This window comes from Furipterus horrens, unplaced genomic scaffold, assembly GCF_987537825.1.
Source record: "Furipterus horrens unplaced genomic scaffold, mFurHor1.1.pri manual_scaffold_12, whole genome shotgun sequence".
NCBI classification, from domain to species: domain Eukaryota; kingdom Metazoa; phylum Chordata; class Mammalia; order Chiroptera; family Furipteridae; genus Furipterus; species Furipterus horrens.
Window position 1 is genome coordinate 88,474,457 of NW_028327182.1, and position 26,072 is coordinate 88,500,528.

General features: G+C 39.9%; 1 protein-coding gene across 2 annotated transcripts; it reads left to right on the forward strand.

The window, feature by feature from the left end:
* The first annotated feature begins 388 nt into the window (after positions 1-388).
* LOC149996558 (pericentriolar material 1 protein-like) lies at positions 389-25,262 on the forward strand. 2 transcript variants are annotated; one of them, XM_090258661.1, is made up of 12 exons: positions 389-723; positions 2,306-2,382; positions 8,164-8,281; positions 8,660-8,905; positions 10,581-10,850; positions 11,537-11,707; positions 11,895-12,011; positions 18,655-18,832; positions 18,992-19,081; positions 21,309-21,409; positions 22,981-23,197; positions 25,057-25,262. In XM_090258661.1, exons 3-12 carry the CDS (start codon positions 8,186-8,188, stop codon positions 25,260-25,262), a joined length of 1,692 nt encoding a protein of 563 aa, XP_090114787.1. In that variant the 5' UTR covers positions 389-723; positions 2,306-2,382; positions 8,164-8,185. The 2 variants fall into 2 exon arrangements, with proteins under 2 accessions (XP_090114787.1, XP_090114786.1); XM_090258660.1 differs by lacking the exon at positions 11,895-12,011 and having other exon boundaries at positions 11,534-11,707.
* The last annotated feature ends 810 nt before the right edge of the window (positions 25,263-26,072 follow it).

The window sequence follows — 26,072 nt, forward strand, 5'->3', positions numbered from 1 at the left end:
GAAACTAGGACTAGATTGTAAAGGGCCCGTTTTTTTTCCATCTCTCCGTGACCGGGATGTGGGTGGACGGGGAATACAGGAGCGACATCGGACTTTGGTCTTTCCTCTTCCATCCGGCACCGTCCGGAGCTGACACCCCCACGGAAAACAGGAACGCGCCCCCAATCTTCCTCCGGCCGCCCAGGGTGACCCACCCACTTCCGCACAGGCCCCGAGCCCTGAGTCCGCGAGCCGGGAGGCGCACGGCATGCTGGGTCGGCGGACCTGCGGACGCTTCTAACTCGCGTCCGGGGCATTCTGGGATGTGTAGTCTCTGATTGGTTCGTCGGCGTAATCGGCAAGGGCGGCGCAGCCAGAGGTGCTGCCAGAGAGTCCGGCCGGTCACGTGACTGCAGTATAGCGCGTCGATCGCACTGCGGCTCGCGCCCCGGCGACTTCTCGCCTGCGCGCGACTGTTGCCGCGGAGACGGCGCATGTCTCCCGGAGAGCGGAGCCCCCTCTGCAGTCCCCCCTCCCCCCTTCTCCCACCACAATGAGATCCTAAGATGGCGGTGGCTGCGGCGGTTGGCGCCGACTGGCTGAGCTAGGAAAGGCGGCCTTTGGGCCCGCGGCAGCCAGGGGACTTGTGGACTGTGCCTGCTGCGGTTTCTAGGGGAGGACCGCGGTCGGCGGCGGGCTGTGGGAGCTGACCGTTAGTCCCAGGAGTGGCTGCTCCGTTTGCAGGTAATTGCTGCGCGTCCCCAGCCCTTGGCAACCGAGGGCAGCGCGGCGGCAGCGGCGGGAGAGCAACGGCTCTGGAATGCTTGACCCCGTAAGGGCCGGGCGTCGGGCCCACGCCTCTCTGCGGGCTCCTGGCTCTTCTCCCGCCTGCTGCAGGTCCCCTAGGCAGCCAGTCCTCCCCTCGCCCGGAGCGACCGGCGCCATCTCGGGGTGAGCGTCTAGGGACGCGTTAGCGACGGCGGAGCCCCCTTCCTGCCTCCCCGCCCCTTTCTTTTTCGGGCCCGGGGGAGGAGGCCGCCCCGCGTCCCGGGGTCCTCAGGAATGTCCGTCGCGTGGAGGCAGTGGAGCCAGGCTGTGGTTTGATTCCCAGACGCAGGGGGTCTCATTCTCCACAGCCGGGGGCCTCAGTGGCTCTGGTCTCCGTCCTTGCGTCCCGTCCCACCCCATCCCCAAATTCTATGCCGTGCGGTCTCAAGGCCCAGAACTTGGGGTGAAAAGGGCGGGTCAGGAATGACGCGGCTTTCGGGGTGGGCTGTGAGCGGCGGCATTTCTGCTGTCTCGGGTGTTTTTAGAGCAGAAGGGGCGCGGGGGGCGGAAGGGGGGGGCGTTCCTGACTTTGGCCAAGCGGTGCTTTATTCTTGCGAGGGCGACGTTGACTTACTGCCTGCCCCCTCCCGTGGCTCCCCGTCTCCATCCCTCCCTGCAGCTCCGGGTAGGGAGGACCTGGGATGGGGAAAACTAAGCGCCAGATGCGATGCGGGAAGCGCTGCTTGTTTTGCACAGACTGGTGTTTGGGGATTAGATGGTGGCTAGGCCCCGCTAGGGAGGCGGCTCCTCCAAACTTTTCCTCCCACTGCCTGGAGCGCGCCTTGTCTGAAAAACATTGTTATTATTATTTTTTCCCCGGACGGGTTTGAAGGCTGTGTCGTCTGCCCTGCGGGCGACGGATGGTGTTTCGGCGCTGGCAGAGGCCGGGCTTTCAGGGCGCCCCCACCACCCCTGCCCATAACTGCTGCTGGGATTCTCGGGTTACTGGAGTGGGTGTTGCAGCGCTCGGGGTGCACCTGCTTCTTTCTTTCCCCAGCACCTTTTCGGGGAGAGCCCCCGGAAGCCGTTCAGATATTGAGTTTCTGAACTGAAGGTAAAACCTTGTGTTTTTGCAACGACAAGGGTATGTTTCATGGAGTAGCTGGTTTTCATGTAAAGAAACTTTTTGTCCCTCACGGGATAGACCAAGTTCTGGAATAGTCTGAGTGATGGGAAGTTAATGACTTGGTCCCTCTGAAGAGGAAACTTGGCATGGATCTGTACAAGATAATTAGGGTTAACCACTTTCAGTCTGTTCCAAAGTAGATATTGAGGTATCACGTTGTTCGGTAGGATCTTCCACGTTGGGAGGATTTAAACATACATGTCGTTTCCCAAAAGGATTAAAGTAACTTGAGTTTAAGATGTTGATGAATTGGATTTTTCTTTTCTGTTGCTTTTTAAAATATATTTTACGTATAAATATAGTATTTGTTATTATGTGCTTCATATTATAAAGAATTTTCTAAAGTTTTTTTTTTTTTTTTTTCCTCAAAAGCAGACAGCAGCTTTGAAGTGTGGCGCAGGAAAAAAAAAAAAGCTGTTTCTGAGCTGCAAAAACTAGTTTCCAAAAAGGTAATTTGACATCATTATATGCGTTATTGTCCTTTGTATTATAGTTGAACGGGACTTTATGATGCGGACTGCTCTCAAAATACCAGTGCATGCCCTGGCTGGTGTGGCTCAGTTGGTCAGAGCCTTGTCCCATACATGGAAAGGTCGCAGGTTCGATTCCCCGCCAGGGCACGTGCCTAGGTTGTGGCAGAGTCCCTGGCTTGAGTGTGTGCTGGAGGCAGCCGATCCATGTGTCTCTCGTAGTGATTCTCTCTCTCTCCCTCCCTGCCCATCCTCTGTCTCTGGAATCAATAAATACGTCTTGGGTGAAGACTTACAAGACGAATGAATACCAGTGCATGGTTGAGGGCCCTCTACACCTAGTACAGTCTGGGTTTGCTGGCCTCTGCCTTGCTTTTTGGCACGCCGCTTGGGTCTACCTTCATATTTCTGTTACAAAGGAGCCATGTCGTTTCTACTTATTAAAATGTGGCATAGTTTATGTAATGCCTTTGAAATGTCTTTCTTTTCATAGGATTTTTTCAGACTGAGTCTCCTAGAACCAATGTTTGGATAGCCAAATCCATTTACTTTTAAGTAATCTTGTACAACTTTTCTGTTACCTGCTCTTATTTTTTATTCATAAACTATTTTTTGGGCTTGTTATACATACTGTTGACTGAAGTTTTATATTTTTTTTTTTAGCTGTCTAAAGTTCCTTTAAACATCAGTTTCTATGCATAGTGCATTATCAAATACTGGTTATGTAAAGATACTCTGACCAGCAGAAAAAAGTCAGTTAAAGTTAAAGTTCACTGGGAGAAAGTTAAGTTTGCTAAGGACAATTTAGAAATTAAATAACAGATGAGGATTAGAGGAAATTGTTGTTAAGAATGTTTTAGAAATAATTGGTCTTTTAGTAAAATCTCAGTCTGAATTTAATTCTGTTAAAATTTTAAGGCAGCTCTTTTTCTAAATTTGTTTAATGTCTTGCTTTCTAGGAAAGCAGCCAGACCTTCAGCTTTTTTGTGACATAAGCTGGCCCTTATGAGAAAATACAGATGGACAGTGGATTTATATCTTAATTATAATTTTCAGTAGTAGTTTCTTTTTTAATTGGAAGATTGTAACAGAATAGGATAAGAAAAAATGGAGCTCAGGGTAAAGTCAAATGTGAGCGTGTGCATTAGAGTTCTTAACATGAAAGTATATAGATAGTAGCAGTTTGGTAGATAAAAAGAATTGTAAAATCAGGTATACAGTGTAAAATAAAATAATTTCCCTTTAACACAGTAGGGAAGATGGATAAGGTGAAACAAAAACATATGGCTATTGGGCTAACTCATTAGAAGAACTTGGTTTTCTGAATAGGGGATTTGGCCGTTTGTTTATGAAGGGGGCAAGTTATTTGAGATATGGAAAAAAATCTATAAAGTTTTTGAAATTATCACACTAGGAAATTTGGCGTGGAGCCAGTAAGGAATACATAGCAGTACATTCATCTCACAAATTTAATTGAGTGCCTTCACGTGCTCCTTAATGTCTATAAAGTACTTAGAGATAGACAGTGAGCGAAACAGACCAGGTTACTTACCTCATGGAGTAAAGTTACATTTTAGAAATGTGAGAGAGTGTGTGTACATGTGTATGTATACAGTATAGCGTTATTGTAATAACGGACGCAGGCAGTGCCGTTGTAGGACTTTTCCCGCTGGCAGACTGAGAAGAGACACGGAAAGCCACTGGTTGAGTTGACAGAATAGGCAGATAGGGGAGGTAGGTAAGAATGCTAACAAGGCACTTTGGGGATGGCCTACTGGGGTTGTGTTTAGGAAGCCCAGATTAATGGATTCCCGGAGGGAGAAATGACAGGGTCAAGGACAAGTTCAGCAGGAATGAGAAAGTGAGAGAAGTAAAATACAGAAACGTAGGGTTGGAAAGAGGGATTCTGGAAGTTCAGGATCTTGAACGAATTACCGGTTCAGAGCGAAAGCCTTATTGGAATAGAGAGGGTGAGGGGGGGGACATTGGAGCTGAGGCCTGTCTTATAAAAATTACACATGTTCAGGTCATGCAGGCAGGGAAGGAAGTGGGAGGGACACCATGCACTGCTTGTAAGTACAGGATTCCCTTGGGGAGAGCCCAGTGGGAAATGGTGACTGCGGTAGGGAGAGGGATGTGTTTGCTGGCTCATTCGTTCAGAAGTGGGAGGTTAAATGTTAACTAAATAATAAGGGTCTGCAAGTGGTGTCCTTTCCCGTGAATCTCAGGGGCTAAAAGAGTAGCATTTTTAAGAAAGAATTTTCAAGGAAATAGTGCTTTCAGAGCATTCGGGATTTTATTGAAGCCAAAGAAGTAGGAGGAATGTTTGGAACACTTGGGGAATGTATAGGGGTTATGTTTGCAGTGATCCAGCAGAAGTGGTGCTCGGCAGAGCTGTCACCACTGAGAATGGAGGGGTTCGATAGGGCCTCCGGATTTGCCCACAGAGGTATATGCAATCGATGACAAGAAAGTGTCACAGATTTTGGATATAAATTATAGGGACGGAGAGGTCTTAGCAAGCAGAATTTTGTATATTGGAAGATTAATTGAGTTCAGGGTTCTTACCTGTTTTTGTAGAAAGCAAGGATGTATTAAATTTTGTTGGTGTGAAAATGTTGAATGTAGAGTAACCGTTAAGATAGACCTAATGCATACTTGCTACCTAGTGCGGTCTAGTCAGGTGTCTGTTGGTGGCAGTTATGTGTTGCAATCCATTACCCTCTCCCAGTATTTTGAGTTAAAAAAACATTATTTACTGATTTGAGGGAGGGAGAGAGAGAGAGACCTTGATTTGTAATTCCACTTATTTATGCATTCATTGGTTGCTTTTTGGTTCCCTGACCTGGGATTGAACCTGCAACCTTGGTGTATCGGGATGATGCTCTAACCAGCTAAGCTACCCAGCCAGGGCTGGAATTTTATTTTAATTTGAAGAGGGTAATTTTAGAGATATTTTAACTTCTAGAAAATTATTGAACTTTTTAGAAAAACTCAGTAAACTGGAAAGGATCTTGTATGATCTTTTAGGTACTTGAACATCTTAAGTACAGAGAAGAAATTGAGAAATTCCTCAGATGAAACTTTGACTAAACAGTATGTAATACCAAATATTTAGGCATTTCCTTTTCAGTTCCCATTAAAAGTACTCAGTTGTATATTGTGTTAAGACTTAAAATAGTATATGGAGTATTTCCTTTTTATGATCAGGAGAAGGAATACCCCAAATAATGCAACCTTTAGAAAACTTGTACTGATACATAAAATGCCAACTTTGGTTATTTGTGATTCTTAAGTGTTTTTTTAAAAAACTGTATTTAATACATTATTTTATTTGGGCGAGTGTTTCTCAAACCTTGATTTAAAATAATCAATTGAGAAGTAAGGTATTTCCAAAGAGGGTTATGAGTAATTTATTGCCATTTGAAAAATATCTGAATTTTAAAGATTTTAGGAAAATAATCTTTTTTCTTTATTTGATTACTAAATTTCTTTTAATTTCTTCTTTGTATTCTTATTTCAAAAGTAAATCTTAGTCAGCTATTTTGGTGGTAATTAGTGCTGTGATATTCTAATTAGATCTGTATACCTCCCTATAGTGAGAATTCTGCAACAGGAGTTTCTTCAGAAAGATCAGTCACTGAGAGTAGCTTATAAATTGTCGTAGTATTTTTGCATTTCATGTCCTTGCAAGATGAGAGAGCCAGATAAGCTCAGTGAGCCTTATAAGTAATATTTTCAACGTAGTTTATTTAGTAGGCCGCAGGGTGCCTAGAAGCGCTTGTTTAAAGTAGAACAGTTTTTACGTATCCCCTCCAAGCTTCCTGTGCCAACTGCGCCAGTTGTTTTCCAGTGGCTGCAGCTTTTCCACCTCCTCGTCTTTCTGTCAAACCTCCCGGCCGAGTCTCAGCACGTTGGAACCCAGGCCCATGAGCACGGCTGCGGAGAAAGCTCATCCTGCAGCTGGGACGTCCGTCCGCGGTCCCTGCGGTCACTTGGGTCCTGACTGCCCCAGTCCTCCTGTTTCCTGCCCTTTGGAACCCTTTCAGACACGCCATGTCACCTGCTCTCACATTTGATGAACAGTCTCGCTCCTTCAGATCCCTTACGAACTCTCCTTCAGCGTCCTACCTCAAAATCCGCTAACCAGCCTTTCCAGTTCCGCCTTTTTCTTTCCTTTAGTTTCAATAAAGAGATGTTTCTCTGCCTGTCTAAAACTCGTCATTTTCCTTAGGCCCTGGGTTCTAATCATTTTCACTTTTTCAGAGACCACACGCTGTTTTCTCACCCCTTTTCTGCATCTTCAGTATCTCTCCTCTACTGAGGCTTTCCCAACAAATTTTAAACATATTCAAGATAATTCTCTCTTAACAAAACTTTCTTCATGACCATTGCCACCTGCTTTCCTTCACAGACTGACTCCTTGAAAAAAATGTCCTAATGACTTCCGTTATATTTTCCCCTTCTCATTAGTAAGTGGGTTACAGTTATGGAATTGACCCTCACCACCCTGCTGCAGTTGCTCTCAATGAGGAAGGGCATCATCAGCACTTTTCTTATGTGACTAATGTCTGGCATTTTTATTATATCCTCTGTTTTTATATACTTTTCTCCACTTCTGGTATACTCTCCTGGTTTCCCTCCAGTCTTTTTGGACCTTCTCAATGTTCTTTTCCTCTGTCTGTATCTTAAATATCAGTGTCCTTCAAGGTTCAGTCTTTTTTTCTGTTACTCTTTTCTCTGTGAACCTTCTGTCCACTGCAAGTCTGTTATGAGTGGGTGATTTGCAGTCTCTCTCCAGCCTAGATTTCCCTTCCGAGAGATTGCTATTTGTTTGCGGGACCGATTTAATTAGGTGTACCATAGGTATCTCAACCTCAACATTTCTAAAACCGAACTCATCATTTTTTTTCAACACCAGAGACCTCTTGCTTTTCAAATCGCTTTGAATGTATTGTCATATACCCAGTTGTTTAAGCTACAAGTTCGAGGAGACATCCTTTTCTTCCTTCCTCACTGCTGCCTCTCCCGCATCATATGATAGTCACCAACTCCTATAGATTCTGCCATGGAAATCTTGCTTGTATTGGTCCTTTTTTTTTTAACATACCTTGTGTTTTGATTATTGGAAGTCTTTCTATATAAATAATAGTTTATAATAATAATTACTGTAGCCCTGGCTAGTGGCTCAGTGGATTGAGTGCCAGCCTGTGAACCAAAGGGCTGCGGGTTTGATCCCCAGTCAGTGCGCATGCCTGGGTTGCAGGCCAGACCCTAGTTGGGGGTGTGTGAGAGGCAACCACACATTGATGTATTTCTGCCTCTCTTTCTTTCTCCTTTCCTTACCTCTGAATCCTGGACACAAAACAAATGTCCAGGTTTTTGAGCGGTATTACTCTCTTTTCAAAGAGCACTTTAGGTTCTAGCTATTAATACCTTCTTCCTACCTCATTACCTTGTAGGACTTTGTTGAATAAATTAAATGAAACAACCTTAAAGCTTGCATGCTAGTATACATAATGGCTATTCATAGGGTTTCCTTTCCCTCCCCATCACTCCAGCTGTTTAATTCATGTTAATCATGATAGGCCTACAACAGCTAAATCAGTTTGTTTGTGAAGTGTGATTTGCCAGTGCCTCTTTATCCTATAAAATCAACTTTTCTGAGATTCTTCTATATTGCTAAGCTTCATGGAATGATTTAAAAACTAGAGGTCTTTTTTTACATTTTAAAAAGGTTAGTTTTTACTTGTTTTACAGAATAGTAAGTGTTAAAGCCAGTATGGCCGCAGGAGGAGGTCCTTTTGAAGAAAGCATGATTGATCAGGATTTACCCAACTGGAGCAGTGAAGGTGTTGATGACCGACTCAACAACATGGTATGATTGTTTTATTGATGGTGTGGCATTGACTATTAATAATTACAATGCACCTTTCCCTTGACTTAGCTAAATAAAATTCACTGAAACTCTTTGTGAAGGAAACACATGTTTTCTTGCCGGCCAAGATATTAAATGATGCTGGGCTATTTGTGTGTGAGTGAAGACATTTTTGTTTGCAGGTAAGAGATATCAACTTGAGTTAGTTAGTTACTAGACATAATGGGGGGAAATTGATTGGTAGTAGTAAATAATTGTCTCCAAGACCATATATTTATGGGAAAAGTGTTTTGTCATTTTTAAGACTGGCCAAAATTTTAGAATTATTCTCCTGGCTTGATAGAGGCCATATTAACTCTTGCCTTTACTTTTTTAAAGGATTGGGGTGGCCAACAGAAGAAGGCAAATAGATCATCAGAAAAGAATAAGAAAAAGTTTGGTGTAGAAGGTGATAAGAGGGTGACCAATGACATTTCTCCGGAGTCGTCACCAGGAGTTGGAAGGCGCAGGACAAAGACCCCACATACGCTTCCGCACAGCAGATACATGACCCAGATGTCTGTCCCAGAGCAGGCGGAATTAGAGAGACTGAAGCAGCGGATAAACTTCAGTGATTTAGATCAGGTTAGTGAGCCATTTTAAAAATCAGTGTATGACTGTGGGAAGGGCTAAAAGTGGATTAAATAATTGGTCTTAATAAAAAATCAAGCTGTTATTATTATTTTTTCTTAGTTTCTGTGCACACAGAAATAATTTTAATCTGTGGTGGTACTGTATTCTTTGTAGGGCAACAAAGTCTTATTTCTAAATTTGCTAAGGAAAAGTCTTTTTGGACTTTGCTCCTGAACTGTATGACTAACTTAAATGATTTCATTAGGAAACCTAATTTTGCATGTTAGTACTGAGTAAGATTGCTATTAAGGAAAAGTTTTAGAGTACTGTGGAACCTCGGTTCTAGAACTTGATTTGTTCCAGAAAACTGTTTGAGAAGTGATTTGCTTGAAAATCAAATCCCCTTTGTCTCCTGAGAGATGCGTGACCGATCATACAGGTATCAGCACAAGAGGGTTGTTGGGTAGACAGTCGGGACCCAGAGTTTTGTTAAGACAACCGAGATATTTTTCTGTGAAGATCTTAATGAAGACCTGAGCTGTCTGAGAACCGAGAGGTTCAAGAACCGAGGTTTGACTATACTTCGGCTCAGTGTGGGATGTGCTGGATAACCTCATTTAGAATAAAACTGGTTTGTATTTGTAATCGCTGAAGTAAAGTTTTGTGGTACGAGCAAGGAGAAATGATAATGAACTTCTTTTTAAAGATGCTGAGCTTTATTTTTTAAAATTGTGGTTAAATACACATAAAATTAACTATCTTCACCATTTTTAGTCTAGTTCAGTGACATTACATACGTTTCCCTTATTGTGAAGCCATGACCACCACCCAGTCAGAGAACTCTCCATCTTGGAAAACTGAAACTCTGTTCCCCTTAAACAGCAGCTCCTCATTCTTCCCCCCTCGCAGCCCCCCGACAACCGCCATTCTGCTTTCTGTCTCTGCATTGACGGTACTTTGTCTTGTACTAGGTATAACCACTTTGGCCGTGGCGTTGCATTCAGTGTTAATGAAATTCACGTGTTTGTCTCTTGGTGACGGGCTTATTTTCTCAGCATAATGTTTGCAAGGTTCATACATGTTGCAGCATGTGTCAGGATTTCCATTCTTTCAGAAGCTGAATAATATTCCATTTTGTGTAAATGATAATGAACTCTTAATATTTTACTGTTACATCCATACTTCACGGAGGTAAACAGGTTTCCAAATGTGCATAAAGGTAGATCAAGTCTGCTATGGTGATGGTCATATATCATTTGGTCATCTATTTAGTAATTATTTAACACATATGCCAGGCACTAAGCCGAGTACTTTTTCACACAGTGCTTCATAGAGACTCCTCTTCATTCTGGTGTTCATATTAATCCACATGGGTTCATTGGGTCCGAAGCCTACACAAAATACTGTGAACAAGTAAGAATAGCACTGTGAGTTAGAAATGTGGCCCATATTCCTAGTATTTTATGTAGACTGAGCTCGCTGAGAGTCATCAGTTGAACAGTCTGATAAAATTAGGAATAGGTTGTACTAAGCAAATTTTGATATTTCAGTGGAATTTCATAGATCTGAATCTGTTGTATATCATACTACAAACTGAATCAATATCTGATGGTGAAACTAAGAACGTTGAAATTTTAAATTGTCAAATGATTAATGTTTGTGGACTTGGTTTCTTTTTCATACGTAGAGAAGCATTGGAAGTGATTCCCAAGGCAGAGCAACAGCTGCTAACAACAGACGTCAGCTTAGTGAGAACCGAAAGCCCTTCAACTTTGTGCCTCTGCAGATTAATACTAACAAGGGCAAGGGCGCTGCCGGGGGTCCGCAGAGGAGAGAGGTGTCTGGATCAGCACAGTGCAAAGAGTTGTTTGCTTCTGCTCTAAGTAACGACCTTTTGCAGAACTGCCAAGTCTCCGGGGAAGATGGGCGAGGAGAGCCTGCAATGGAGAGCAGCCAGGTGCTCCAGTTCGTTTCTTCTGCTCTTTGCCTCTGCAAACCTCCAAGTATCCAACAGTAACCTTAAAAAAAACTGTATTAGATTATGCATATAGGTGTTTTTGTTAAGTAGAATTAAAGTACTCTCTGATACTTTATATAATCTATCAGATATATTCAAAATAAATTTCTTTTTTATCTAAAGTGATTGTAGAAATGACATTCAGATAAATCAAGGCTGCTGTTTATCTGCCAAATGCTGTGTTGCCAATTTTTAGTAAAGAGGGTTGGGAGCAATGTGATTTAATAGATTGTTATAACAGTTGTTTTAAATGATGATATAATCCTTTTGAAAGTACTTTCAAAAGTATTTATAGTACTTTATTTACAAATAAATATAAACAGAAAAGTTTATATAAATAATAGTTTGGCTATAAGTAAATATTTTCAGGTAATATAAATTAACACTAATTTTGAAATTTTTAAAATTAGCAATAATTGGAGTTCTTAGTATTGCTGATTATGTTTTGATTAAATTCTAAATTTGATTCAGATAGTTTGCATATATGAATTTATACAATAATTAGAAATGTTTTTGTTGTTAAAGCTGAAATTTAAAATCTATGAAATTTTTGCTGTTGAATGAATTATGCTCAATTTTACATACTGTTTACTTCCATGCATTTTTAAAAACTATTTCCCCAGCAGGTTGTAAGCAGGCTTGTTCAGATCCGTGACTATATCACTAAAGCTAGTTCCATGCGGGAGGATCTTGTAGAGAAAAATGAAAGATCTGCTAATGTTGAGCGCCTTACTCACCTAATAGATCACCTTAAAGAACAAGAAAAGTCGTATATGAAATTTCTCCAAAAGATCCTTGTAAGTTTTGGACCCTTTAAATAATGTGTATTGAGTTGTTTTTGTAGTATATCAGTGTACATGTACCAGTAGCATTCTGATGCCACCTCAGAGGGGTCGACATGTGTTCAGAAAATTGTGCCATCCATTATAAAATTTTACTGCCCTTTTTAATAGTTGTATGATTTATATCACTAAAATATTTCAGGCTAGAGAAAATGAGGAGGAGGATGTTCGAACTATAGATTCAGCTGTGGGGTCTGGTTCTGTAGCTGAGAGCACATCCCTAAACATAGGTGTGCAGGCTGAAGCTTCAGATACCATGGTAAGCAGCATTTTGGTAATTCAAGTGCTAGAAATGAAGATTTAAACTTTTCTGCCATTTTTTAAGATTATATTTTTAAAGGCATTTCTTAATGAAAAGTGTATTTCAGGGAAGAAACCTCAAATTGTTAATGCTGAATATATTCTTTTTAAACATGGAAGTTTAAGGGTTTTATTTATTAATATTAAAAATAGTTTTAATGGTTGCTTTTAAAATTAATAATTTCTGATCTTCAACTTACAGAAACATGGTTTTTCTAGTTTGTTTCATTTAGCACAGCTTTACTCATTTTGAACTGCACTGGGAAAGTTCAAATTCATGAATGTAACAGCTCTAAGTATAGAGTATCCTTGCATGTCATGTTGTCTAGTGGAAGTCTCCCAGTTTGTTTGCCATTAAGGACTCATTTTAAGGCAATTAGGATTTTTTATTTCTCAGGTTAGCCTACAGCTGTAGCAAATCAAATGACTAAAAATTTGAGATGAAAATGGGACAAGTTGGCATTTTCATTGTGATTTATTCACAATGAGAAAAATGGATTAACTTCTGAGTCTGCAAAATGAGATTTATTAAAAGGGAAATGTGACAGGCCTCCTCAGAGTGACAGGGAACTGAGAGGCCCAATAGGAAATGGAGCCGAAATACATCTTTTGAAAAATAATCAGGAATTTACAGAATTTTGAGGAGAGGTTTATAAAATACACTTCATAGAAATTAATGTGCTCTGAAACTAGTTGGCTTTTAAGTAATTTTAACAGATACCCCTGTAATTGTGCAATAGTAAACTTGAAAACCTGTTACCAGTAAAGCTTCCCTTGTAAAACGTGATGTATGCTTACCTTTTATTTCTGGAATACGTTCTAAATGCCATTCAGCATTAGGAATTTGAAGGTTTGTTTCCTTTTAGTACTTACCTGCATCATTTCTCATGCCTCCTTTCTCTTTTCCGCCCTTGTTAATTTGAAGAGGAAATGTGAATTTTTTTTCCTACATTATTTTCACCAGGAGATACTCAGAGCCTTGATCATAACAGCTGTAGAAGAATAGGTTCTACTGCGGGGAAACGGTCTTCCTGTTTCTAGTGGTGCTGGGAATAGTTTCTTCCTCACGTTTCATTCCAGCGGAAATGGAAGGGCTGCGGGCCAATGGGGTGGAAAATAGTAGTTATTGTAATTTATCTGTAGTGCTCACCATGAAGAGAATTCTTTTCGTAACAGAAAATCGTATTTTGAAAGTTGGTTAATAACAGCACCATAAATGTTAAAATATGCTTCAGCAGTTGTATAACTTGGAAATTGTCTAGGTTAAGACGATTACAATAAGCAATAGTCCAGTGTACAGAAAAGTGGAAGTCTTAAGTTTATTGACCCTTGGGGGAGGATGGATTGATTTTTTAAAAAATGCACTGGTAAATTTTTTGTATTTATTTGTAAGGCTGGCTTGTATGTTAAACAGGAGTTTGTTTTAAGAAATTAATATGCTATACTGTTTGATAAAGGCAGCGTCTTTTAGTCTGAGAATTCGGCCATGCATTGAGGACAAACTAGGGAATTCAGCTTCCCAAGAACAGGTTTCAGGCACTGACGTTGCTACAAGTCCAGGTGGCAGGACCCCTCAGAGTGGCAGGGAGCTGAGGCCTAATAGGAAACGTGGCCGGAAACGTGGACTTCCCTCCGACGTATACTTCACTGTATCAACCTGGGGGGTCTTCAATGAGCAACTCGTTCCTTCACGTTTCCTCTTCTGTATTTCCTTTTCTGTTACTGATTGCTATCACTCATATATTAACATAGTTAAGTGTACTGTAGTTTGCTCTATTAGAATGCTGTCCTTGAAGGGTTTTTTTTGTTCGTTTATTTTGTTTTTTTGCTTTCTTATACTTCTCTCCATGGATTATATTTGACAGCTGCTTTGAATTTGCAATAACAAAGGACTTGAAACTTAATCTCTTTCCCCTTTGTTGCTATCGAGAACTTAAAATATAACACAATTATTTTTTGCTATTGAGAATTCAAGATATAACACAAAATATAACAAAATATTTGCCTTGACCATTAGTTGCCTTTTTAAATTAGATTAACTATTTTTAAAATTTATTGATTTTAGAGAGAGGGAGGGAGGGAGGGAGGGAGAGAGAAATGTTGATTTGTTGTTCCACTTATTTATGCATTCATGGGTTGCTTCTTGTATGTGCCCCGACAGGAGATTGGATCTGCAGCCTTGGCGGATCGGGATGACGCTCTGATCACTGAGCGACCCGGCCAGGGCCTGTTGCCTTTTTTTTTTTTTTTAAGAAAAATACTTAATCTTTGACTTTGTTTGCTAATGTTTTTCCTCCAGTGTTTGTTCTAAATATTCTTTCTTTTAATTTTATGATTTGCATAAAGGCAGCCAGGAAAGGTTTAAAGACAACCATTTGTGTAGTTTTAGTTAAAAAGTTTGATAAAAAATAGCATTTCTGAAAGTGCATATCCATTTGGCAAGAGTAAAGGACTATTTTAATAATTGAGTATAAATAAGACATTTCATATGTTTTATTACTAGCTTATTACTTACGATTAGTCTTTCTTTTCTGTTAGGTACTTATATCTTTTTTGTCCGTTTAAAAATGGCAAAACTTAACCTCTAGGTTGTTATTCCCACCGTGGCTCCCACAAAAGTTTGAGGATACAGTTTGAAATCAGCTCTGGTGAGGCTACTACAAAGTGTGAAGCAGAAGGTGCCCCAGTGTAACAGAAAAGTAAATAAAGTGGCTGATTATTTTTAAAACGACTGGCATCGGAGAAGAGAAAGTGCATGGGAAGTACAGTAGATGTCCTTTGGAACGTCTGCTCTTTTAAGTCTTCTGAACCATGACAAACAGAACTTCCGGGCTGATAATTACTAAAGCACATGCCAGTTTTCTTCCTAAGACCTTACATTTATTTACTCATTTAATTACATTTTTTATGGTTACTGCCTATCCCCCCAGCCCCTCTGCCACCTCCATCTTCTCCCCCACCCCCGGCAGTCAGCGCCCTGTTGTGGGGGCGGGGGGGGGGGTGTCCACAGATTATTTCCTGTTTTGCTCTGTGCCTGCCCCCCCACCCCCACCCCCGACCCTCCCAGAGCTATCAGCCTGTTTACATTTGCTTTTAAAAACCGCTTTTCTGTTTTTAAGCTTCTTTTATTAACATCCTTGTAAATGAATATTATTTTCTCTTGAACTTGCTTCTTGGAGTTTATTCTAATTTGATTAATTGTTTGATTCTTAGGGCCATCCTAGGATTGTTCTGTCGGTACTTTGTTCATAAAATTATTTTAATTTCTTAGAAAAGTTCCTAATTCCCACCAACCGACTTTATTCTTTTTCTGCTGTGCAGAATGTCCTTCTCTCTATCCCACCTTCATTCCCTCTTTAATATCCTGTCAAAATGTAGCATTTTGTTAGCAGAGCAGGAAAAAAACATCGGAGGTTTTAACGGAGATTCAGAGCTCAAAGCAGTCTTGTGAGTTGCAGCTTAATCGGTGATGATTAATGTCCTCAAGGGCACAGTCATTTTTTTGGAGTATTTTATGGATATGATGATATTTTGCCTAATTGTTAAGCAGAAGCTTTCCACAAATACTCCAGTCCTCATTGTTTTCCCATACTCACCTTTCCCCTGACACTGAATTCCAACTCTTAGAGCATTTATAAGCTTTTAAACATACCATTTACCCTTTTTTGCTATTATTTTCATTATTTCTAGTCATTGAATGTTTAACTTTGTCTCCCACATCAGACTATGCTTCTTCAGAGACCGTAACTTAGACTTTGAATTTAGAACTATCTCAAGTGCATAATTGTGGGGCAGATAGTATAGTCTGGAAAATACTACATTAGAACCCAGGACTTCCCCTGTGATACTGGTTAAATCATAGCTTTATCTCCTCTGGGCTTATAATTCCTCACCTTTCACATTTAAAAAATTGGAGTGCATGTTATCTGAAGTGCTTTTCAGCTATAAAAATATATTTGGGCTCAGGCTCGTGTGACTTGGCTGATGGGAGAGTCATCCCGTAAACTGAAGGGACGCAGATGGCCTTTCCAGGCGGCACCTGCCTGTGTGGCTGGTTCGGTCCCCGGTCAGGGTATGTCTGAGAGGCCCCTGAGAGGTGTCTCTCTCTCATCGCAGTGCTTCTCTCTCTCTCTCTCTCTCTCTCTCTCTCTGTGTGTGTGTGTGTCCCCGTCTGAAAATCAATCAGCATGTCCTCAGCTGAGGAATGTACCGTGCATACACGTATTTGGGTCCATGAACAGTTTTTGGAGAAACTTCAACTGAGTAGAGAAGACTTCAGGTTTTCTGAAATTGGACTGTTACCTGTATCTAACTCAGGATTTAATGCCCAAGTTAATTTTTAAGTCTAAACTGAAAATGTGTTGAAAGTGTTAGAAACAAGGACATAGTGACTCCCAAACCAGTAAAAAGTCATTGGTAACAAAGGGCAAGTATAATTAAAGGGTCCTAAGGGCAAATGTAATTAGAGGGTCTCTGAGAAGGAGCTGACAGCACTGGCATATCTACAAACCACAGAAGGGGCGTTTAGATACCGTGTTAGATTGTAACTCCGGAGTGACCAGTCATGGGGAAACGGGGAAGAAGGAGAGGGGCGGGGGAGCGCTGTTGCTCTAGGGCGAGGAGGCTGGTCAATTTCGCTTTGCCGTGGCAATTTCAGGGTGGGGAAGCTAATCACTTTAGGGTGGCAATTTCAGGGTGGGGAAGCCAAGACTATAAAACCAGCCATCTTTGTCTACTTGGCGCGCACATTCTCCTGGCTGTGAGGGTGCGCCCGGCTCTGCAGACTCGTGAATAAAGGCCTCGCTTTACTGCTCAAGTCCTGTGTTCCAGTTTTTATTGTGAGCGTTTCTCACAAAAGTGACGCAGGAAGTTGAATGCGTGTTTGAAGGGTGGACACAGGCCTGGCTCACCTTTTGGTCTCTGTTGGGTGCACGCACCTTTCTCGTGGTGTGTCCTTATTCCTGCGCATTGTCTCCCCTTGGTATGTGATGGCAGCCCCCACCTGCCTCCCCTAGGTCAGGTTTTCTAAGTGTTCTTCTGAAGTGTTATTTTTAGGGATGCAAAAGTTACCATGCAGTAAGAAACCGTCACTAATTTTGAAAATTGTTGGGAATTCATTTTTAGATCAGTGAAAAATCTAGATTAGTGGAAAATCTGAAGATAATTGTGTTTAATAAATAATTCAGAATTCTTTAGAGTATCAGTTTTGCAAATGTGACAAGGATTAAAGTACTTTTAAAAAGTTTGCTTTATAAAGGGTAAACATCCATAGTATTAAATTGTTTAGTAAATTCTTTAAAATTAAATAGCTTTCAGCTTACCATGAGGTATGAACTATTTTTGAGAGTTGGGAGAATTTTAAGTTAGATGGAGCTGTATACATTCTTAAAGGTTTTCCTTTTTTTCCTAGATGACATTTTGTCTTATAATTGTGCAGTGTTTCTTCTCGTAATTGATATCAGTTTGGACACATTTCTCCTAGTCATTCAATCCACTGAGATCTGTACCTATTTGGGTCTGGTTTTACATGTTACTAATGACTTTGATGAAATTATTTTGGGTCAAATGTAAGAAAGTTAACTATTATCCCACCCCTTCCGAATGTTATTTTTCTGAGATGTAAATAGTGTTGAAACGAGCCAGAACTGAGAAGGTGAATTTCGACAGGAAAGAATGTGCTATACATTTTGAAGTTAATAGAAATAGTTTATGTAAATATTAGGTAAAATCATTAAAATCTTAAAATATAAGATTTTTAAAAAGGCAAATTAATGATGGAAAATATCATTAAGCTATATATTCCAGGCATAATTTGGCTTATAATTTATTGTTTCCTAATCATATTTAAATTTGTGTTTTTGCTTAATTGGCTTATTTTTTCTTGTTGGGTTGCATTTGAATAGTCTTAAATTTTTAAAACTTAGTTTTTAAAATCTCATCCTATACGTTTAGGCAAAATACTAGAGTTTGTGTGGGAATGGCAGAGTACTCTAAATGAACTTATTTTAAAAGAAAAATTATATTTTTGGTACAAAATATAAAATTTTTCCTTTACTGTTTGCTTGTATAATGTGATGCAAGTATGTTAAAGTCTTTTGCATCAGATTACCAATTCTTAAAATTGTTTAAAAAAATTTTTAATGTATTTTTAAAATTGTTTTGTTGTTTTTTTAAACATCACTTAGAAGTGGTGTTTTCCAAAGATACTTTTCAAGGATACGTGTGGGCATTAACTTGGTACGATTCGATCTTCCCTTTCTGTGCGCCCTGGATCCTGCATTGGTTTGTGGGGGTGTGCACAGTGTCTGTAGCCCCTTAGGCCCCGGCTTTACTGTCTTCTCTTCTGTGCGCCTCCGTCTTTCCTTTTGTTCCTGCCGCTTTGTGCTAAGCTGTTGCTCATGGTCTTTGCTATGAAATTACCTAACTCTTAACATGGCAGGCTCTCTCTGTGTTATAGGTTTATTCTTTTTTCTTCAAGTTTACTAAAACTGTGCCTAGGGTTACGTATTTAACGCTAAGTTATTATCTATGTACGTACTTTGATATTGGTAGTTGAAATAAACCCATGAATTTTAATAGATATTGTTGGTCGTATTTTCCAGGCCAGAGATCCTCACCAGGAGCCTATGGAAGAGATAGAAAACTTGAAGAAGCAACATGATTTGTTAAAAAGGATGTTACAGCATCAGGAGCAGCTGCGAGCGCTGCAGGGGAGACAGGCCGCCCTTCTGGCCCTGCAGCAGAAAGGAGAGCAGCCTGTCACTGTGGTGGACGACTCCGGTAGGCCACAGTCCCGGCGTGTCGTTTGTTTGTGTAAGCCAGGCGTGATGGTATTGCAAGGTGGATGCTGGTTATTACCTAGTCAGATCTTGATTGTTACTAGTTTAGAAACCTACATGTAAGGCTTACCCTGTCCTATGCTTTTCTCTGGTTATGCAGAAAAGATTGCAGGGACAACTCCTGGCCACCAAACTGTACCGTGCAGACAGCCAGCTCGCTCTCCTTTGCATCAGAGAGTACCCTTAAGAGGTAAAGGGGACAGGCTGTAGTTCTGTGTTTGTACCTCAGACTGACAGTGCTGTTGATGCTTTTGTCTCCACCTTTTGTATTTTATTTAAGTAGGATTGCTGTACTTTGCCTCCCAAGGGGGGTTAGAACCTTAAGTAAGATGGTGATTAGATTTGTAGAGCTTTAGCTTCTGAGGTTATGCAGTTCTGTTACTTCAATTAAGTATCCAGTTCCTTTGGACTATATTTATCTCTACAGCCTTCCTGAGGCTCAGAAATATTCTTTTTTCTTCCTTCCCTCATAGCCATGTAAAATTTAGGTGGAAATTTAATTCTTTAGTATTGAATTTAATTTGTTTCATCATCTTCAAACTAAGTGTTTAATCTTTTATTATGTTCAAAACAAATTCTCATTTATTGGAACTCAGTAAAGCGAAGGTGTATTTTCCAGCAGTCTGTCATCCTGGTCTCATAGTAACGGGTCTCTGTGGACTCTCCATTTCCGGTCCTCGCCGAGGTCACCTTGTCGGTACTCAGTTGGTCCTGCTGTCCACACCCAGCCCCTGGCTCAGCCCCAGCCTCTGTGAGGCATAGTTTAATTTTCCATTTTCATAAGGAGCTTTGTGACCTGCAAATAACTTACTCTTTGTAATCATTATATAGCCATTCAGTCGCTGTTCTTACTGATTACAAGATTTTCATCTCCACTTTTCCCTTGTAAAATTCAAAATATCATTAGGTTTTATATTTAGGAAAAAAATATTTTACCAGTGACCAATACTAGTTTAGTTAATGACTAACCTCTTAAATATTTTTCAAGTTTGGAGTGTCAGATTTCAGAGACTTTCCTGTGACAGTTATGTTATTTCAAATAGTTAACATCATTTCATTTGATTATCACAAAATTATAGGTTAGTAGCCAGAGCTTTTTTTGTTATTCTCATTTTATAGAAAAGGAACTCTTAACACAGAGTTTGTGACTCACCCTAAGCTTATATGGAATTTTAGTAGCATCAGATCTATGAGATCTAGGTCAGTGGTCTTCTATTTATGAATATGAACTTTTATTTTTAAGTAAGCGGATAATTTTTCTTTTTTTAAGAAAAATGTGTACTGTTGTGAGACAGGGACCAGGAGTAGAATGAATGACAGTTTTCATTTATATAGTATTTCAGAAAGAATTTTGGGTTAATAATTTTAAAACAGATTTTCCTCATGTAGTCATGAGATTTTGCAGAGATATACTGATGAGAAACCAGAATTATAGTAATCAGTCTTCTGGTAGGTGAGAGGGAACATAATTACCGTGGAAAAGAGTGCTCCTTTCATTGTTCTACTAGAACGTGGTGTGTTAGTTACCTAGGCTGTAACTTCTTTCTTTTTACAATAGTTTGGACTAGATGTTTGGGATTCTTTCCAGCCGTGACGCTTCGAACTGGGGAGGACACAGGCGGGCTGCTGGTGGCAGGCCAGAAGCTGTTATCTACCTTGTCAGAACATTGCCTAGGAAGAGAGAAACTGCTCCTTCAGTCTGACTTGTATTGCAAGCAGTTACTTCAGTAAATTACCTGGTCTGTTGCGGGCCTAGCAAACTGTGGCCATCTAGGTTTGGCCCACTGTCTGCAGTCAAGTTTGTTTTTTTTTTTTTTGAGGTCAAGTATTATAGAACACAGCCATGCCGGTTTGTTTATGTATTGTCTGTGAATGCTTTTGCTCTGTAATGACAGGGCTGGGGAGTTGAAACAAAAACTGTATTTCTGCAAAGCCTAGCATGTTTATTCCTAACCAAATCTTTAAGATGTCTGCTAGCCCCTGCACTAGAGCCTTGATTTGCTGGGGGAGGTTGAGACAGACCTGTCAGCATCAGCTGCTCTGTTTGAGATGCATCTGTCCTTGCTCCTCCCCCAACCCAGACTGCAGACCTGCCCCCACCCCCACTCCATGCAGCCACTGTTCCCAAGTGGGAGGGCACAGTATCCCTCTTTGAATGTTGAAGCAGAAAAAGGTGAGCCACCATTTTAGAGTTTTGTCCATTTCTCTTTATTTTCAGATTAGATAGAAACCATAAAATAATTGGTTGACTGATAAATCTGATGGTTAGTTTCAAATTATGTTGAGGTTTTTGTTTTGTTTTTTTAATTCCTTTTTTCCCCAAAATTTATTTTTAACTTCTCAGAAATTAAGGTGCTATATTTATTTATTTGCTTTAATGAATAGTTGTAAATTTTATTTTTTTACATTTGTAACAGAAACTACAGGTAGCCTATCTGGAGTCAGTATCACATCTGAACTAAATGAAGAATTGAATGATTTAATTCAACGTTTTCATAATCAGCTTTGTGATTCTCAGGTAACAATTTTTCAGTCTAGTTGAGTTTAAAGTCACATTATTTAAAACAGTGATGCTAAAACTTGACTGAGTTTAAGTATGACTTGATATGATTGTTCTAAAAAAAAGTAGATTTCTGGCCACTGAGATTCTCCCACCTCCACAATTACGATTCATACCTTTGGGGTGGGCCTCCCCCAATGTGTTCCAGTGCTGGTGGTCTGGGAACTCTACGTTGAGAAACACTAAATTGGAGGAAAATCTACTTTGAATGAAATGGTTAGTGAAATGTTCCCTTTGTGTGCTACTGGATAACACGTTCTTTTTCCCTTTCAAAGATTAAAGTTCACAATGTTAAAACTTACTATGTTTGAATCTATGTCCTTGCAGTATTTTACTAATGATTTTAAGAAAATTCTTAAGTTTAATTTTGGAGTTAATAAGTTTATAAGTTGTTGACCTTTTAAAGTAATTATATAAATGCAAGATTTTCAATCCTTGGGCTTTGAGTAAGAAAGGGTGAATTAATACCTCTCCACCGGAAATGAGTAATTGAAGATGGAATATCTTCTGTCCGCTGATTGAAAATAAAAACATACGGCCCAGCCACTTGGGGAAGTTATTTAGCAATATCTAGTGCATATTTTCTTCAATGTCCCACCTTAAGAAACTCACATGTTCACAAGAAGATATATACAAGAGTGTTTGTGCAGCATTCTGTTAACAGGAAAAAATCAGAAACAATCTAAATGCCCATGAACAGGAAAATGGCCTAAGAAGTTATACACATAGAGTGAAATCCTATAACCAGTTATAGTAGCTGTTCAGCTAAACCAGAGCTGAGGACCAAAAATGCAATTTAAGGAGGATACCACATAGCTTGTGTTTAAAAGTGTGTAAAGAATGTATATTTTTCATGGATGCATACATAGGCATTACAGAATAAAAGCATGTATAAGAATGGTAGATATCTAATTTTAGATTGTGGTTATCTCTGAAGAGAATAATGGGATTGGGGATTGGTATGTATAGAGCTTTAACTTTATAAGGTTATATTTTTCTTAAAAGAATTGATACAAATGTGGCAAAATGTTAAACTTAGACTGAGCTAAATGATGTTCATTCATTGCTTGATTTTCTAAGCCTTAGTGGATTTTTGAAATATTTCATAATTTTTTTAAAAAATAGAGAAACATAGGAAAGAAGTGGTAGGAAAACCTGGTAAGTTAAGAAGTTAAACTGATAGGTTTAGAAATGATGGTTCTGAAAAAGTGGCAAGAGAGAATGATATTTGTGAAGGCTTATTTTGTATAAAATGTGGCATTGCTTGACTAATGTAGATAACTGAATTTAGATCCAGATAATAACATTCAGTGAGTCCAAGACTACTGTGTAGTTATGTGTCTTTAAAACTTATGTATATGTTATAGTGGCAGATCAGGAAGCACTAAGCAATTTAGGAATAGGAAAGTCATATATTCATCCACCAGTACATTCTAGGCAAATGTTTATTATGAAGAATTTTTATGCATTTTAAAAATGAGAATGCAACCTTTAATTATTTTAGTCTTTTTTCTTTTATTTCTCATAAGCCTCCAGCTGTTCCAGATAATAGAAGACAGGCAGAAAGTCTTTCATTAACTAGGGAGGTTTCCCAGAGCAGGAATCCGTCAGTTTCAGAACATTTACCTGATGAGAAAGTCCAACTTTTTAGCAAAATGAGAGTGTTACAGGAAAAGAAGCAAAAAATGGACAAACTGCTTGGAGAACTTCATACACTTCGAGATCAGCATCTGAACAACTCATCATGTGAGTAAACCTGGCTCAGTGGCATTAGGTGGGGAACCCGGAAGTGGAATATGGCACACAGCGATAGCAGTTGCTTAGGAAGTATTTGGTGACTGCCGAACACATGGTTCCTCAACACAATTGTAGTTTTTGTGGGGAGATAGAACTTATACGTGAAAAGCTTTTTAAGTAACCAGGTAGTGTAGGATAAAGGCCAAATAGGTAGATCTGTTCTATAATTTAGAAAAGGGAAAAGATAAAGCTGGGCCTTGAAACTTGGTAGGATTTAAATAAGGGAAAAGTAGAAGAGAAGGTAATTGGACATAATAATGCTGCATTTTAAAATATATTCAAAAGTTTCCCTTAAAGAAAAACTTATCCAAACTAATACTTTTATTTAAAAACTGAAAACATTTATTTTTTTAAAAAGTGAGATAGAAAAAAAGTTTCTGTGTAGTACATATGGTTTAGTGCAGAAATTCCATAACTTACATTCTTTTAAAAAGTATATGATAGTCAACTCCTTGAGAATAGGAAGGTCAGTAATCATCCTTGTTATGCTGTAGAAACTATCTTTTCTGCTCTGCAGATGTTTTACTTGCCTCTGTCTAATTAAATCTAATTGGTAGTTCTCACTTGGCTGTCCTCATACCTTCTCAAGCCTGGTTCCTGCCTTTAACCTGCAGTTAGTAGTAGGACTCTTGGAGATGGAGTCAGCAGGGTCAACCTCAACTGGTCATATTCTTCAGCATTTCCACTGCCCTCTTAAAGAATAAACAAGGGATGGAAACATTTCTGGAGTTCCTTTTTTAAAAAATTATTCTTTACCTGCATCTTCTATTTCTCTGCCACTTCCAAAAGAACCTTACTATTTCTACCCTGAAACATACCCCTTTTTTCCCCCTGACCCCTGCTAGTCTCCTCCTTTAGAGTATAATCTAATCCCAACACATCCTTCCAAAACGGGTTAACACAACTAAGAGAACCTTAGCATTTGCAAGTTGTTTTCCGGGCTTCGTGATCAGTTTTATTCACGTAAACAAAGTAGCACTCTGCCTACCGATGATGCCAAAAAGTCATTTTCTTCCCACTGGAAAACTGAAAAGCAGCAGGGAAAGGAACAGTTCAGGCGTAGAGTGAAGAGACTTCCGGAAACGAGCCATAGCAATTGATAACATAGATAACGGATCATGGTGGCTGTGGCTCTGAGAAGGAGGTAAGTCACAGCAGTGTTGGAGTGGCAGGAGACAGAGAAGTGCGGGAGTCCTTAATCTTTATTTATTGTCTTTCAAGGCATGAGATATTCTTTGATCTGTGTGAACAGAAAAGTAATTAAAATGTAGTTCAAGGACTACAGAGGATTAGCCATCGTTCATTCGAATGTTTTATTGTTAAATAGTGTTTCATGGTATGGATGTACCATGGTCACTAACAATTTTGCTTTATCTCTTGGAATAAAAAAGTTTAATCTTGGAGACCAGCTATACAGTGACCTCTGAACTATGGGTTTGGAACGCTTAGGGACGTCCTGTGCTGGGGCTGCCCGGCAAAGATGTGTGACTGTGTGCTGCATGTCACACACGGTGTGGCCTTGCGCTACTTAACCCGGAGCCGGGTTTACCGGGGGCTTTCGCTGGAATGCGCTAGCTGTTTTTAAAGGTAGACTGTCCCAGTTCTTGTCAGTCTCCATCTTGTCTGTCTCTGTTCTTCCTGTTTTAACCGTGTTTGGTTGAGGGACATGTGAATAAGGATCTGGATGTTATATCCTCACGTTAGTAAAATTTATGCGGAATTTAAGGTGTTAATGATTTTTGCTCTTTATTTTTCTACATCCAAACAAACTGAACGCCTGCGGTTTGATGCCATGTTTGTTTTTGTAGTTGTGCCTCCTTCAGCCTCCCCGCAGAGGAGTGTGGATCAGAGAAGCACGGCTTCCGCCCCTTCTGCCCCTGTGTGCTCAGCGCCAGTTCTCAACGGGGAGCCCAGCAGCCTGACCCCATCGGTTCCTTACGCTGCCGCTCCTCCGGCTGCTCAGAATGAGAGTGAAAATGAAGGCCATCTGAATCCAACTGAAAAACTCCAGTAAACACTTTTACAAATACTGTTAAATGGATTAGAATTGAATAATGGGGATAAATTCTGGGTCTATTTAATATGTTAAACATTCTTAAGTGATACAGTGGTAGAAGTGTGTCTGTGTGTTGTATGGCCGCCTTTGGGCTGTCCAGGAGGTATGTGACATTGTAATGCAGGTACTGTCTGTGAGCTCATGTATTCCCATGTCCAAGTAGAGGATTAGAAATAGTGCAGCTGCTGTTCAAAGTTTTCCCTAGTCAAATGGTTTTAGAACCCAGGCTTTAGAGTCAGATAGCTCTGAAATTATACATTGTTCTCTCAAGGCCGTGTCACCGTGGATGAGTAACTTACTCTCATTTAGCCTCTGTGTCATCTACAAAATAGGGATAATAACAGACCTATTCACAGAGGTGTTTTAAGGATTAAAAATCATTGGCGTATCTCCTGGCACTTAATAAAAACTTAAACTTTCTTGTTTTTGGTAAACATACTATATAATTTATAGATCTCTATATGTTATAGACAAATCAGGAACCATGTACAGATGCTCAGTAATGCCTGCATACCTGATTTGCCTGAGAGCTAGGCTTCAAATTGAGTATTTTGTATTTCTCACTTTTGATATTATTAAGAAATCTAGGAATATTTTTGACATTGAGTTTTAAGCTGGTAACATTTTTACCTGCTTAAAGCGAACACTTGGAACTTTCTCTTATGCTTTTGTCCCTAATGCAGCATGAAAAAATAAAATGATGGGATTTTGAGTAAGCTGTACTTGAAATTAAATTCTTTACAGTCATGTCCCCTGCATATTTGACTA